This window comes from Phytophthora cinnamomi (assembly GCF_018691715.1).
Source record: "Phytophthora cinnamomi strain GKB4 chromosome Unknown Contig6, whole genome shotgun sequence".
NCBI classification, from domain to species: domain Eukaryota; phylum Oomycota; class Peronosporomycetes; order Peronosporales; family Peronosporaceae; genus Phytophthora; species Phytophthora cinnamomi.
In genome coordinates this window covers 76,546-91,437 of record NW_027150939.1, presented here as the reverse complement: position 1 = coordinate 91,437, position 14,892 = coordinate 76,546, and the positions used below count along the sequence as shown (strand labels likewise).

General features: G+C 57.7%; 2 protein-coding genes across 2 annotated transcripts; one reads left to right on the top strand and one right to left on the bottom strand.

Annotated features, from left to right (window-relative positions):
• Positions 1-13,624: 13,624 nt before the first annotated feature.
• On the top strand, positions 13,625-14,020 carry IUM83_07314 (Mitochondrial Protein Translocase (MPT) Family; the record flags this gene model as incomplete). The annotated part of the gene is made up of 1 exon (XM_067931600.1): positions 13,625-14,020. One exon carries the CDS (start codon positions 13,625-13,627, stop codon positions 14,018-14,020), a length of 396 nt encoding a protein of 131 aa, XP_067799204.1.
• A 186-nt stretch (positions 14,021-14,206) lies between these two features.
• Positions 14,207-14,872, bottom strand: IUM83_07313 (Ribosomal protein L11 methyltransferase; the record flags this gene model as incomplete). Its single annotated transcript, XM_067931599.1, has 2 exons — positions 14,207-14,635; positions 14,708-14,872. The coding sequence occupies 2 exons, from the start codon at positions 14,870-14,872 to the stop codon at positions 14,207-14,209; spliced, it is 594 nt and encodes a 197-aa protein (XP_067799113.1).
• Between the last annotated feature and the right edge of the window lie 20 nt (positions 14,873-14,892).

Below are 14,892 nucleotides of genomic sequence, written 5' to 3'. Positions count from 1 at the left end.
AGGAAGCGTAAGTACTTAGTAATTACTTAGGTTAATTATATTTGAATACACAAATATAAGTTAACTTAGACAAGACTCCTAGTAGCTAGTTTAAGGTAAATTGAGAACTGTATTGTTTGTAAATTGATCTTCCTCTAAAATCTGCTAAAAACTGTTTATCATCTATGAAAGGGTTGGCAGCGGCTGGCTGTCAGAGCCCCGCTAATATGCATGTCTCTGATTGGTAGAAAGATGCTGCTTTCTACCAATAGGATCTTTTGGGTGTGTGTGGACCACTCACTGTGGTGGTCCACTTCAATGTATCCATCGGTGTGTCTTACACCAATGTGAGGAAGTATCCAAAACGTTTAACAGATAACCTATCTGTTAAATTCACAAGTGGCTTGCAGCCACTTGTACGTGTAACCCCGTTACAGAGTGGAACTCGACGGAGTACTTGGAGCTTGAGTCAGTACGGTCGACGAAATCGAACTGGATCGGTCGGCCCCACGCACACGAAGCCGCGGCGATGACCGGGGAATCGAACAAGATAATAGCCGGCGTGTCGCCGAAGCCAAAGCCGAAGCAGCAGCCGAGCGACCCGCGCTCCCAACCACGGAGGGCTCGCCGAGCTGGAAGCGGTCATAGGGACCACCGGAGCCGGGGGGCTGACGCGCGTTGGAGTCGCCGAGCTCGGAACTGGAGCGGAGCTCGCCGACGAGGCAGCCGCCGTTGCAGGTGGAACCACCTGTCCAGCCGACGGAGTACCAGCATCGGAACCAACCGCCGGTGAAAGTGGTGGAGAAACCGAGTATGGAACGAGAGGAACCACTGGCTCGGCGAGATCCGGCTCGGCGAGATCCGGCTCGGCGAAGTCGATAGTGGAGTCGTTGGCTGAACCAGCTTCACCAAGGTCGCCGGCCCGGACGTCCGCCGAGCTCGAGGAAGAGACACTCGGCAGAGCAAGCTCTTGGGTAACTTCGTCGAACAGGGCAACAGCCTCCTCGTGCCCATGCTCGCCAGGAAGGGGACAGGCGTAAGGCTGAGGAGACGGTACGTGCTCTTTCCGCCGGGGCCCCGCAGCAGTCAGCGACTTGGGATTCGCGAGTCGGCGAAGCCGCTCAGCTGGCGTCAAAGTGTCCAGCCGAGCTCGATGAAGCCGATCCACCGACTTACTCCGCCGGAACCTCGACGAGCGGGTCGACTGAGCTGACCCTGCGGTCGATGCAGATGCAGGCGCCACGGAGGAACTCGGCGGACACACTGGAGAAGATGGACGAGTCGAGACGCCAAGAAACGACGAGCTCGACGAAACCACCGAAGTCGGCGGAGTCGCTGACGACCCATCTTGGCGAGGATGAATGATCAACTCGACCGATCGAGTCTCTCCGGCGGGGATGTCCATCACCTCCGGGAACCTCGCCGCCAACACCCTACACAAGCGCGCATTCAGCTGCAGCTCGGCGGGGTCGAGCCCTGGTACATCCAGACCGGCACCAGCAGCTGCAGCTATGTGAAGGTCGTGCATGGGCAGAAACCCCTGGCGGGCGATGATCCTCTTCTGGTTCAGGATGACCCGGCGCTGGTCGGCGATGGTGGCCTGAGCGTGACGGAGAGGCTGAGAGTCCCCAGACGAGAGGAGCCGAGCTGACTCGGTGAGCTGCTCGAAGTGTTTTGCCGCCACCCCTTGCAAGGCGGCGTACTCAGCGTCCCGCGCCGAGATGGCGTTAACGAGACGCGCGATCTCGGCGTCGCGCTCCCTAACTTGTGCCCGGAAGGCCTCGGCGTGGGCAAAAGCAGCAGCCACCTTCTTTGACTGGTCCTCGCGGGCAGTCTTGAGGGAGGCCTCGGTCGCAGCCAGGGACTTACGGAGGGAAGTCATAAATGGAGCCAACTTCTTAGCCTCCCGCTCCCAAAGAGCACGTTCGCGCTCGGCGACCTCCAGCTTGTCCCGGAGCTCGGCGTTCTCCACAACCAGTGAGTCTAAACGCCGAGATAAATGGATGTTGACGGACTCGGCGGTGCTCAGCTCGACCCGGAGAGCGGCCACGTCATTCGCGGAACTCGGCGTAGGTTGCTGGCCCTGAAGAACGTCCGTGACCTCGGCAAGGGAAGAAGCGGAGAGGAGAGCACGTCGCCCCGTCGGGTCTGTGGCAGGAGGAGGCCGAGTCGAGATGAACGCCAGGAGCCGAGCGAGAGCAGCGTTCTCCTTCTGACGGTTAGCCGACTCGGCCCGCACCAGCGCCTCAAGGGAGCTTAGGCTCGCTTGCTCCGCCGAGTTCGACCGGTCAACACCGGCGGCGCCCGAAGTGGTGTCGCCATGCGAACTCGGCGGACGAGGGGGAGAGGTGCGAGAAGCCGGACCAGACTCCCGGTCGAACTCCAGGGAGTTGGTCAGATCGATGAGCGAGCCATCTCGCTTACCGCTGACTCCTGAAGCCCGGGACGACCGATCAAGCGACTCGGCGGACCACACCTAGAGGCGATTGTGGATTTGGAACACTTGGTGATGAAGCCTGGAGGAAGAGGGAGCAAGCTGGTCAGTACCTGAGAACCGCCAAGTACTAAACGAGGAAGCAACTTACCGAGGAGGAGGTGGGCTCGTCGCGACTCGGCATGACGATGGAAGAATGACGAGGCCGTTGGGTTTGGAGCCGAAGAGAAAGGTTGACCCAGAGTGATGATCAAGTCCCTAACCACCTCGGCTCGGAACGTGACCGGGGCAGTTGTGGTGTAGGGAACACCAGATTTCGTGGAGCACTCGAAGTCAAAGCGGAACAAGGTACCACGACGGCCAGGAAAGCGGTGCCGACGGTACTACTCGGCTGGATGGTACACTGTGCCAATCCGCCGAGCTCGCCGAGCTCGCAGGCTTCACGAGCGCACTGCGGCCGACTGAATGGGAATCAAGAGCACCGGAGACCAAGGACGGGTGGCGCCACGCAAGGAGAAGACGCACGTACGGCGGGCCGAGTGCGGGGACGCTAGGAGACGCTCAGCCGAGTTCAAGGCAGTTTCCAGGCCTTGAGCTCGGCTAAACAGAGCCGCCGGCCGCCCAGACGACACGGTGCACGGCCAGAAGGCGCACAAGAGGACCAAGCGTGAGCCCGGCGAGCTCAGCAGCACTCAGCCGAGTCGGCGAGACCTCCCCGTCGAGCTCGCCGGGTTATCCGGACAACTTATCCGGCTCCGCCGAGTTCGAAGCGTCTCTGAGAATGTGAAGGGTCGGCCGAGATCCGAAACCACTCCATTTCACTTGATATTTGTATAGGACCTTAGGAATAGTGGAGGCGCCCTTTCAGGGCGCCCAGGAGACTTAAGAACAAACAGAGCAGAATTTTCTAGGCCCACAACACGTGCACACTTTCCGGTAAGTCCCTGCACGGGGTCGGATTATGCCTGCCGTCGGTACCCGAGAGGCATAGCTTGTAGGGTACTCGACTGGCAGCGCCAAGAGATTAGGTCGGCCCGGGATTGGGCGTTGGGTGCTCGCCAAGTGCGAAGGAAAAGTCTCGCTAACTCAGCGAGCCGGTACGCCGGACAGCCCGGGTGCCGTTACTCTTCAAGTCGGGTTGCTTCTGCCCCGGCGGCCTGTAAAAGCGCTAGCGCGCCGCCGTCCGTCCGTTGGTGGAGGGCACAGGAGTTTGTGAACGGAGTCCGCTAGCTCGGCGGATCTCCGTAAGAGTGGACCTTGGTTGGCAGGTGTCGACGAGAGGCGAGACACCCGCTGTCCCGGTTGGGCCGAACCGCGAGGGGACAACCCCAGCGCAGGCCAACAAGCGCCGACCTAACTCGGCGATTGTTGTGGTTTGTGCTGGAGACCCACATCTGACGATATTTGTGTGTTCTGCAACACCACACGATCCTTCGTGGACGATATCTGTTTCGGAGGCGAAGACTTTGACAGTTGTTTGGCGACGCTGGATCGGCTCCTCAGTCGTTTTGAAGAGTGCCGGATCAGCGTCAGCTTTACCAAGAGTATTTTCGTGCAAGGACGTGTCGACTTCCTGTCCCATGAAGCGTAAAAAAACGGCATTCGGCCCGATCCGAAGAAGCTGGACGCGATCACTAAGCTGTCTTTCCCACGAACGAAGAAGGGAATGCAGTCTTTCCTAGGAGCGCTGAACTATTACAGCCGCTTCATCCAAGACTTCGCTGTCTACGGCGCGGCGCTGTACCAGCTGAAGGAAGACGATTTCGCGCCGGAGGGTGACCTCACAGTTGCCCGCCGGAGTTTCCAAGCTCTCCAAGACAAGGTTGCGGCAGCGCCGATACTCCGCCACTTCGACCGCACCAAGGAAGTGCACGTCATACTGTTCGCAAATGAGTGGGCATTAAGCTCCACGCTGCTACAGCTGCATGATGACAAGTTGCACCCTGTTCGCTTCTGCGGACGTGTATTGAAGGAGGCCGAGATGAACTATTATGCGGCGGAGAAAGAGGTGCTAGCGTTGTTGCTACTACTGAAGACCTGCTACACCCAGTTGGCGGGACGGACAATATGAGTCTACACTCGCTTCTCCACATTGGAATGGATTACCAAGTCGAAGTCACTCTTTGGGAGAGCTGTACAGTTCGCGGTATTGCTCTCCCCGTGGCACCTGATCGTCCAACGAGTCAAGGAGAAGGACTGTGCCTTCAACCAGCTGCTCCAGTCGACGGTGGCCAACTTCGTGGATCTCGATGACTCACTGGAACTGGTTGCCCCGCCGACTAAAGGCTCACCGACGACTCGCATGGACCCAAACTTGCTCTATGCACGCCTACCGACGACTCATACAGGCTTCGTGGTCTCTTTCGATGGGTCAGCGAAGACTGAGAAGTACGGTGGTTGCTCATGGATCGTGTGGAGCCTTCCGGAGTGGAAAATAGTTATTGCAGCGAACGCTTGCCTCGAGAAAGCCACGGTCAACATCGCCGAGTACACCGGCATGAACAACGGCGTTCTCGCCGCGATCGAACACGGCGCCGAAGACTTAGTGGTCGTGGGAGACTCGAGACTCGCGATCCAGCAATCCCTAGGGGTGATAGCTTGCCGGAAGGAATCACTGATGGCACAGCTGAATCATCACAAGGAGATCGCGGCACGATTGCGGTCAGTCAAATACCTGCACGTGGTACGCGAATACAATGCTGCCGCGGACTCGTTGGCAACAGAAGCCTTGGAGTCAAAGGTTTCCAAGGTCATTTTGAGTGAAAACCGGAAAGCAGAGTTGGCCGGACTTAATCGGATACAAGAAGTGATCTACAAGTCGCCGCCGCAAGGATCAGAAGCACAAAACCTGGTTCCAGGAGGCTCTATTCAAATTCTCAACGGCGTCTCAACCGTGAAACGCAAGACATTTGCTGATTTCGTACGTCCAGAACCTGGAATGCCACTGGCGATGACTCGGGCGCAGACCAAGAGCAAGAAAAAACATGTCCGATTCACACACGACAAGCCGAAGCTACCGCCGAAGACTCGCCCTAACCGGAACCCTCCTGAGAATCAACCCCCAGAAACGACTCAAGCTCCACCAGCAGCTCCTAACGCACAAGACATTGATCCTGTGGAAGTCCAAGAAGAGAGACGACGACGCATAGCTGCTGCACAAGACGAAGAATTACGATGGGCTAACCTGAAGACCTTGTTACGTGGAGATGTTGAGAAACTTGGATACCGAGCCGCCAGAGATGCATGGAAAATCGCAGATAAGTTCGTGTTGTCGGAGGACAATTTGCTACACTACATGGGAACGAGTCGTCGGCGTGACGCTGAGTCGCAAGAGGAGATCTCGCTGCGTCTGGTGGTACCCACCACGATGATTCAAGAAGTACTCCAGAATTGTCATGACTCGCTGGAAGGAGGCCATCAGGGTGTGGTGAGAACCTACCAGCGAGTCAAGCGAAATTACTACTGGCTGGGACTCTATACCGACGTGGAGAAGCACGTGAGATCGTGCCCCGATTGCAGCACCAGCAAGAGCCGCCCCCAACTGAAAGGATACTCTCCTGGCAACGTGCTGGCGGAACGGCCTTTCCAGATAGTGTCTATGGATTTTGTGATACCACTGCCGAAGACTCGGAGGGGCACCACAGCCCTGCTGCTCTTCCAATGCTCTTTTACGGGTTTCATCATTGCGAAGCCATGGCGGATACGAGCGCACTCAAGGTGGCACAAGCATTCGAAGAATGCATATACCGACGATTCGGTGCGCCATCACTCATCCGCCATGACCGCGACCCAAGGTTCATGAGCGAAGTGTTCCAAGCGTTTGCAGAAATGATGCAGTCAAGGTCCCGAGCAACGCTGAGTTACCGGCCGCAAGCCAACGGACAGCAAGAACGGTCAGTCAAAACTGTAATGCAATCCGTCAAGGTATACGCCGAAGACCCGCTCCAACAAGACTGGGACGAGATCGTGGAGCGCTTAGTCTTCACCATCAACAACTCACAAGACACGACTCGGAAAGAAACACCATTCTACTTGGTGCACGGGTGGGATGCCCAGTCAACACTGAAAGCCATGTCATCCTCGCTCCGACACGGCACGCCGAAGCAGTCAGACGCACTGGCGTGGCGCCGCGAAGTCAACAGACAACAGCAGATTGCTATGGAAATGGCCAGGGAATACCAAGCCACCGAGAAGACTCGCAGGGCACGGGAACACAACGCCAAACTAAGCATGAAAGAGCCGACGATACTGGCGGAGACTCGGGATTCCGAGTCGTCGGCGGCGGCACAAGACCAACCGTCTACGGGACAAGACACCCCCGTCCCAAGTGACCTGTCGCTCGAACCAAGTACGCATGAGCCACCGACGACTCGCGAGTCGTCGACGAGAGCCCCAAACCAACCGTTTGCGGGACAGGGGGGACATGTCTCTTGGGACAGGGTGGATCCACCGAAGACTGGCGGGATTGAGCCGACTGCAGGCCGGAAATCAATGCTGCCGGTCCCGTTTGATGTCGGCAGCAGGGTCTGGTTGTACATGGAGAGAGTCAAGCCCGGCCTTACCAAGAAACTGGCACACCGGTGGCATGGACCCTTCCGGATCAAACAGAGGATCGAAGACTATGCCTTCGAACTCGAGTTACCGGACCGCAGTGGATACCGATTTTATCCAGTCGTCCATATCTCCCGACAAGCTTGTTGATGAGTTTGGAGATCGTCCGAAGACTCGCCTCGCGCCCGGACTTGTCGACGACACGCGGCTAGACTTTGACGAAGAACTGTTCCCTGAAGATAGTTGGGAGCCAGATCACGTGGCAGGAGAATATGAAGTTGAAGCCATCCTCGACGACCGTGTGCCGTTGTCCACGGGAACTGAAAGAGCAGTGCGCGAGTTTAGAGTCAAATGGGTCGGCTACGATGAACCAACGTGGGAGCCAGCCGCTAACCTTTCTTGCGGGGGGGGGGGCTCCTCTATGATTACCTGCGGCGAAAACGAAGTGTCAGCGCCTGCAGATGGTTCAAGTTGCCGACGAAGACTAGGTGGCTATGAGTCACCGCAATGATGACATGTACTTGGGGCAACGCAGCCCAAGACCACAGACGAAAACAGCTACTGCGGCATTATCTTTTGCATTTGGAAATTAAAACGCTATCAAGACGGACAGCTAACTCAACGACAACTCAGAAGCGAGATTGGAAATGAAAGCCAAATGGATAGAAGACGCTGCCGACGACTCGCTTGAACCCGACTTCAGCTCAATCAGGATCGGAGGCAACAGCTGCCCGAGCCAAGACACCAAGCAGACTCGAGTCGTCGGAGCCACCAGCAGCATCCGGAGCTTGTCCTCCCGGAACAGACGCAGCAGGAAAACGAGCATCACCAAACTCGGCCACCCATTCTGAGCTCAATTCACCCGGTTGCAGCGACGAACTTGGAACGACTCGACGACCAACATCGGCGCGCGAAGAACCAGCCGGGACAAAGAGTGGAGCCGACGGGTTGCACGGGACGAACGTGGTGTTGTAGGGATGCTGTTCCGGGACATCGATCCAGCCGTTCCGCCAAGGCTCCGCAGCGTCCAGGGCCGCGATCTCGCTCAACCAGTCGACAGTCTTGGGCTCCCAAGGCAAGTACTCCAGAGAATACCCGGGCATGGTCGGCTCGAGCATGAACTCGGGCTTCACCTCCTAGAAGCCAGGATCCTGGCTGCTTCCCCACTTCCAGATGTACGGGACCACCTTGGCGCGGAGACGGTCGCTACGTTTGTTGCGCTCGACCACGTACCTCGACCAGGCAGCCTTCAAAGCATCCAAGTCCTTCCTCGTCCGAGTCTTCCGCGCGGCAGTCCAGTCCATCATATCCAAGTCAGCAGCAACTGTGGAGAACGTAGTCTCCACGGCCTTCGGAAGGATCCAGTGATCGCGCTCCCAAAGCGAGAAACCAAGGTCGGCGTTGTCCGAGTCGCCGCTCCCACGGAAATTGCTCCAATATCCCATCAACCGAGTCATCGGCGAATCCCGCTGGGACACCTTGGCGTCGGGATCGAACTCTGAAGTGTCAAAAAGACACGCTTGAGACGGGAGTCGCCGGCGAAGCTTCTGCCACGGATGATCGGGGTTTTTGCGAATGCCGCGATGCCTTCAGGACTGGAAATGATTCGGAGATCCCGGGGCACCGGTGCAGGCAACCGAGCAGTATCTGGGTCCAGCACTTGAGAGCCCCAGAACGCGTAAAAGGCGGCTCGATGTAAGGCACAGCCCACTGGGCCACTTGCTTGGAAATCGGACGAGGGGTAACTGGCCCCGCGCCGGCGACGGCATCACAGGACGACGCTGGGAGCTCGAATCTGACCCAAGGGTGGACGACAACGTGGCGACGACTCGACTGCTTCCGGATGACGCAGGCTGGCGTGGAACGGAAGAACGACGGCGTTGTCGACGGTGACTCGTGTGAGTCTTCGGTGGAGCAGGAGGTGTCTTCTTAGGCTCCACACCAACACCCGGGACACCTCCCGACGACTCGGAACCTGGAAGCACCAAGAGAGAAGAGGATTGAGGAACGCCCTCCGGCAATTCAATCACTGATCCAACGACCAAATTCTCCGCCTCCGAACCAGTGTCTGGAAACCACTCGAGAGAAGCGCCAGAGTCGACGTGGACCTGCTCGGAAGGAGGAGAGAGAGTGCTTGACGAGACAGCATCCTCGTCCGATGACTCCATCACACGAGAAGGCATGCGGGAAGGAACGACAGGTGAGCTGTCCGACGAAGACTTGGCAGCGGCCCCAGAGAAGACGGCGCGAGCTGGCGGACCGATAGACGGCTGAGAACGAGCCCATCACCCCTTGGGTTTCCGCCTCGACTTGCCCTTGGACGGCGAAGCCCCAGAAGCACTCGGGGCTTGCACTGCCAACGCGGACGGAGACTCTGCGGGCGCAGGAACACTTCCGGAAGACTCGACAACCTCCACCTCCATTTCCAAGTGCTCACCATCTTGAGAAGAAGTCCGAGAATCACCAGGAGCTGCCACCGAAGACGCACGGCTACCACCTCGACGAGAAGAAGACATACGAGATCCACGAACAGCAGAAGCTGAGTCTTCGGCGGGGCGGCGAGGTCTCTTACCCGGGCGACTGGCGGACGGACTGCGACGGAGTGACGAAGAACGAACCCGCTTTTGCGACGCCGAACGAGAAACAGAGCTTGACCGACCACGAACATGACGAGAACCGGCTTCCCTTGCGAGGAGCGCTTGCGTGAGCAATCAACCTGCGCGGCGCGTAAAGCCCGGTCCGCTTCGACATCGGCAGCACGAGTTCCAGGCGTTGTCTTATTCGCCTCAGCCGACCGCTCCTTCGACGACAACTCAACATGAGAGTCCGATTCCAGGAAGGCAGCGTGGGCCAAGTCAACGGCAATGGCATCCTCGGTGCGAGACGGATCCGCATTAGCCAGCATGTCCTTGAGGACCCGCCGATTCTCGTGGCTAATGTCCAGCAGGTTCCAGTTCAATTCGCCAGTCGACAAACCTGTAAGGCATGAGTCATCGCCCAGAATCAGAACACAAGCCAGCACATGCAGCAACTCAACAACCAGTACGAACCTTCGGAGATCAGCACAAGGACATCTGGGTCCATGTCTTCAAACTTGACGTGCGCCCGAAGGGTCCTGTTGGCGCGCGTTAGCCGCTTCACCTGCTCTTGAAGGTCTTCATTTCGGTGCTAGAGGCGAGTCGACGACGAGTCATCGCCGACATTCAAGCGAGCCAGAAGATCATGAAGACGCTTGCTCTGTGCAGTCGACGACGCCACGACAGCCTTGAACGCCGTCTACTCGCGAGTGTGCTGGAGAGCCAGACGCTTGCACTTGTCGTCAGCAGCTCTAACGCGGTTCTCCAAGCGGGCGGCCGTCTCGGTGTGCGCATCCACGGCTCCACGAAGACCCTCCATCTCCTGGAGGTAGTGAGCCTCCAAGACCCGCAGACGCTTGACCTCCTTCTTGGCGTGCTCGAGCTCTGCGCGCGCTTGGTTGCGGAACACCATTGTGTTCTCGTGCTTGAAGGATTCCTTCATCGCCGAGTTTTCGGCGGCAGCACGCGCAGCTTCAGCGGAGTGCAACTGGCCTCGCATCACAGCAAAGTCCAAGTTGATGTCATCGTGGACCCCGATGTTGGGCTGAGCCGCCGCCACCACGACTTCCAGCGAGCGAGCAGCAGCCAAGCGAGAGACCACGTGGCGGTCCCCACGAGTGTCGGGACCCTGGTGCAGGGTGACATTAAGACGGCCGATGAGATCCAGCCGAGGACCCAACACCGCGATCACGCGCTCCGACGCCTCAGCACTGGCTTCCATGACGATTTGTTCGAGAGCTTCACGCGACACCGTGACCAGCGAGTCGTCGGTGGTGGAACAGCCAGCTTCAGCACTCGAAGTAGAACGCCGAGCAACTAGCTGCGACGACTGGATCGCAACCGAGTCGCCGGCAGCATTACCAACGGGCACATCAACCAGAGAAGTGTCCTGCATGACAAGAGACGAAGGTAATAACCTTGAAGGTAAGCGAGAGCAGCTCAAGATCAAGGTGCCAGTCAACGAGACGTACCGAAGGAGCAGCAGGAGAGGTGGCCAGTGACGCGGACGACTGAGCGGAAGTTTCCAGCGAAGCTTGGCTCGGCGTATCGCCACCAGCGAGTGAACTCAACCCCGGAGATGACAGGACAACCAGGGAAGCAGACGCACAAAGCCGCCAAGCATCATCACCTCACGTGAAGCTGACAGAAAGCGAGAAGACGGCAGGAAACTCACCGTGGCCGAACTGGCCGTCGACTCAGCAACCGTCTCATCCTCGGACACCGCTGACTGCGAGGTAGCAGGAGCAGCAGGCGAACTGCCAGCACCAAGCGCGCTTTCTCGACGTAGCGAAGACTGACCAAGATACCAAGATCCCGGTTAGAAGTGAAGACGGCGAGAGAACAAGAGAAGACGGCTTACCTGGAGCGAAGACCGAGACACACCGAGAGCCCTGAGCGCCGAGTTCACGGCGGACTGGGCAGCGCGCAAAGAACCGACCATGGCGCAGGAGCACCCCGACGCTCACCAGCACGCAGCTCGAGTAGCGGTGGGGGCAGTTGTGGTATCGGGAAATGAAGCCGAAGCCAAAACCCAAAGGCGGGACGAGGGGCGAAGAAGACTCGAGGCGCCGACGCTAACTGGCAAGTCACAACCCATCGCCAGTCATTGGACCAAACTCCCCGATCGCTGATTGGCCTAAATTGGTCGGTGACGATGACTCGTCGACAGTCCCAAGTCAAGCGTGGGCGGTTGCGGCTCGCTAAGTACGGTGCGAACCTACTGGCAAGATCCGAACTTATGAGTCATCGGCGCCTGTCCCCAGTCGTTGGTGGCGTTTCAGCGGCCGTTTGAGTCGTCGGTGACGCCGCCACGTCGCAGAGAAAGCGCCGAAGAGTGGTGAGTTACAACTGGCGGTCCAAAAACGGACGCTTTTATACTTGATATTTGTATTGATCGATAGGAAACTTAAGAGAAGACAAGATAAGCCTTCGGGCAACAATGACAGAACAGCTTTTCCTCCCAACCACGCAAGGGCGACACCAGTGCCTGCAGTGAACGACTTGCAGCTCAAGGTAAACCTGGTAGGTAGGATTATGACTGTCGGTGGGCACATCTACTAGTGTAGCGTGTGTTCATCCCTGACAGGGCCAAGAGTTAGTGGCCGGTGTATTGGTAGCGACGAGTCGTCGCCAGGAACTGGAGGAGCGAGAGCGCACTCCATTTCTTTCTTCCCGCCGGAATATAGCTCCGGCACCCTCGTATCACGCCGTAAAAGGCCGGGACCCTTCCTTCTGAGGGCCTGCGAGGTATATTGTGTGTGTGAGAGCGTGCTAGCCTTTGCTCGTGGCTAGTGACGCTAAGTCTTCCGTCGGTCGACTAGCGGAAGTTCGGTACACAGGGGAAACATCAACCCGGTGCAAGGGAAAGTTCCTGGGCCTTCAGGTTCTAACCCTAACAAGCCCATTGAGTCTTCGGTGACTTGGTGGGTGTTGTTGGTGGGGAAAGTGTGCCATATATAATTTAGCGCGTGTTCCTACACGACAGGAGGAAGATCGATCTACAAACAATACAGTTCTCATTTTACCTTAAACTAGCTACTTGGTGTTTTGTTTGATTTATATTATACTTGTGGACTCAAGTATGATTAATTCAAATGATTAATAAACTCCTACGCTTCCTCATACACGTAGCGCGACGTGTAAGCTAAAGTAGTGAGCCAAAGTAGGCCACTACAATAGTCATCAGACCACTGGAAGTCGCTGGCTGAGCACTGAGCGTCCTGGGTGCGTCCACGTCCATAGCCAAGTTGTGCCCTACCCGGTTCTCAGCCCGGCGGTCATTGGCCTCTACATCATTGTCTGCAGTAGAACAGGTGGCACCCGCGTCTTCCGCCTTAGCACCCTCGAAAACGTCGCCACTGCGCCACTCCCCGGGAGGTAGTCACCGCAACTCGACTAAAATTCCAGGTGTGTGTCCCTGCCAAAGTCGAGCGAGTCCTTTGTGATAAAGAGAGAACTGGTGTTGAGGTTAGTCTGAGATCAACTAAGATATGCGCGGGAACGAATCCATGTGAAGGGTAGAGTGAAGTTCGATACAAAATTACTTCTGAATCGAGGACAGGCCGAGGGCGTCAGGGTGGTAGAGGCGATTGTCACTCGTGGAAGTGCCACTCACAGGTTGATTATATGTATCTGGTTCTCCTATAGCTAATTGTGCACGACTGACTTATTGCGAAAACTCCGTCCATTAGTGAGTGCACTAACTGATGCGGCAAATTGGATGCAAATTACAACATAATTGCATGAATGACTCGGTCCATCCCCTCCGTTGTGCACTCTCTGATACCATCTCTTCCTCGGACCTGAAGTGTCCTCCCGACGAGGTCGCGCACAACACGAAAGTTCTCTCTAAGTGAAATGTTGAGTTCGTACTTAGCAAAGTGTGTCGGAAAGACAGCGCTCTTGTAGTGATTGAACCTCGGCAACTAGGGCGGTCTTTCCGACACACGTTTCCCCAGTACACGACAAATTTCAACCTCCGGTTAGGGAGCAAGAGCGTTTGCTCCTCTGGACCTAGAGCAGTTAAAGAGCACCGTGCTTTGGGACTCACATCCACACAAGCAGAGCAACCACAGCAAGCAGCATGTCCTTCTTCGGGTTCGGCAAGAGCAAGGAGCCGGAGCCGACGGCCTCCTCGGAGTCGTACACGTACGAGGAGCCCTCGTACGACTACAGCGTGCCGTCGGTATCGTCGTCCTACGACTCGCCGTCCTCGCACGCGCCGTCCTCGTCGCCCGGGGCCGGCGCGTCCACGGGCGCCGCGGAGATGCAGCAGCTGCTCGTGGAGGAGCAGCAGCGCGCGCTGATCCAGCAGGCCGTGTCCAAGATCACGGCGCTGGCCTGGGACAAGTGCAGCGCCAGCAAGCCCGACTCGGATCTCTCGTCCAAGGAGAGGGACTGCATCAAGAACGTAACGCTGGCCTACCTGGACACGAGCATGTTCGTGGTGCACCGCCTCAACAAGTCCAGCAGCGCCTGAGGGCGGCGTCCAACCAGGCCACGACAGAGTAGCTCCGGCGTCCGTGTTGACCCCTATCATAGACGACCACAGCCAGCTTCTGGCTAGGCACGATAATCGTCCAGACAATAAGCGAGCGAGCTCCCACGTGCAGCAGTCGAAGTCGAGTCTATTCTACGCGGTTGACACCAAGCTATTGCATTCCGTCTATGTGTGTTTAGTCACCTCCTCCTCTTTCTCTGCAGAACCAGCGCTCCTGTACACGAATAGCGGCACGTTGCCGTACGGTCCGGCGTCGTGGCGCTCGTCGGGCGTGAGCCCGCGCATGGCCCACGTGTTGCAGATAATGCGCACGTCCTTGTCAGTCTGGCTCAGCAGCTTGGTGAACTTGGGCGTCAGCTGGTCCAGCGCCTCCGGTAGCAGGTACGTGACGATGACGGTGGCCTCCGACAGGTCCTCCTCCAGCAGGTCGCCGTGCGAGACGCTCACGAGCTGCTGCAGGTCGTTGGCGGCGATCAGCTCGCGGAAGCGCTTGATCAGGAACTCCTCGATCTCCACGCCGCAAGCGCGGGCGCCGAAGCGCTTGGCGGCCTCGATGCAGATGCGGCCGTCTCCGCAGCCCAAGTCGAACAGGACCTGCAGGCGCAGCAAGAAGCAGTTAGTAACCGAGTGAACGGGTCTCGCAGGGTTGTTCACTGGCCCACGCACGTCGTCGGGCTTCAGACGCGCCACCTCCACGATTTTGGCCACGACGTCGCGCTCACTCTGGCACGGCGGCGCCAGCGAGTCGCCCTCGATCCACATGAACGCGCCGGGGTTCTGCTCCTCCTCGTCCGACGCGTCGTCGAAGTACACGGGCTTGGGCTCCTCCATTGTTGCCGCCGCGACGAGTT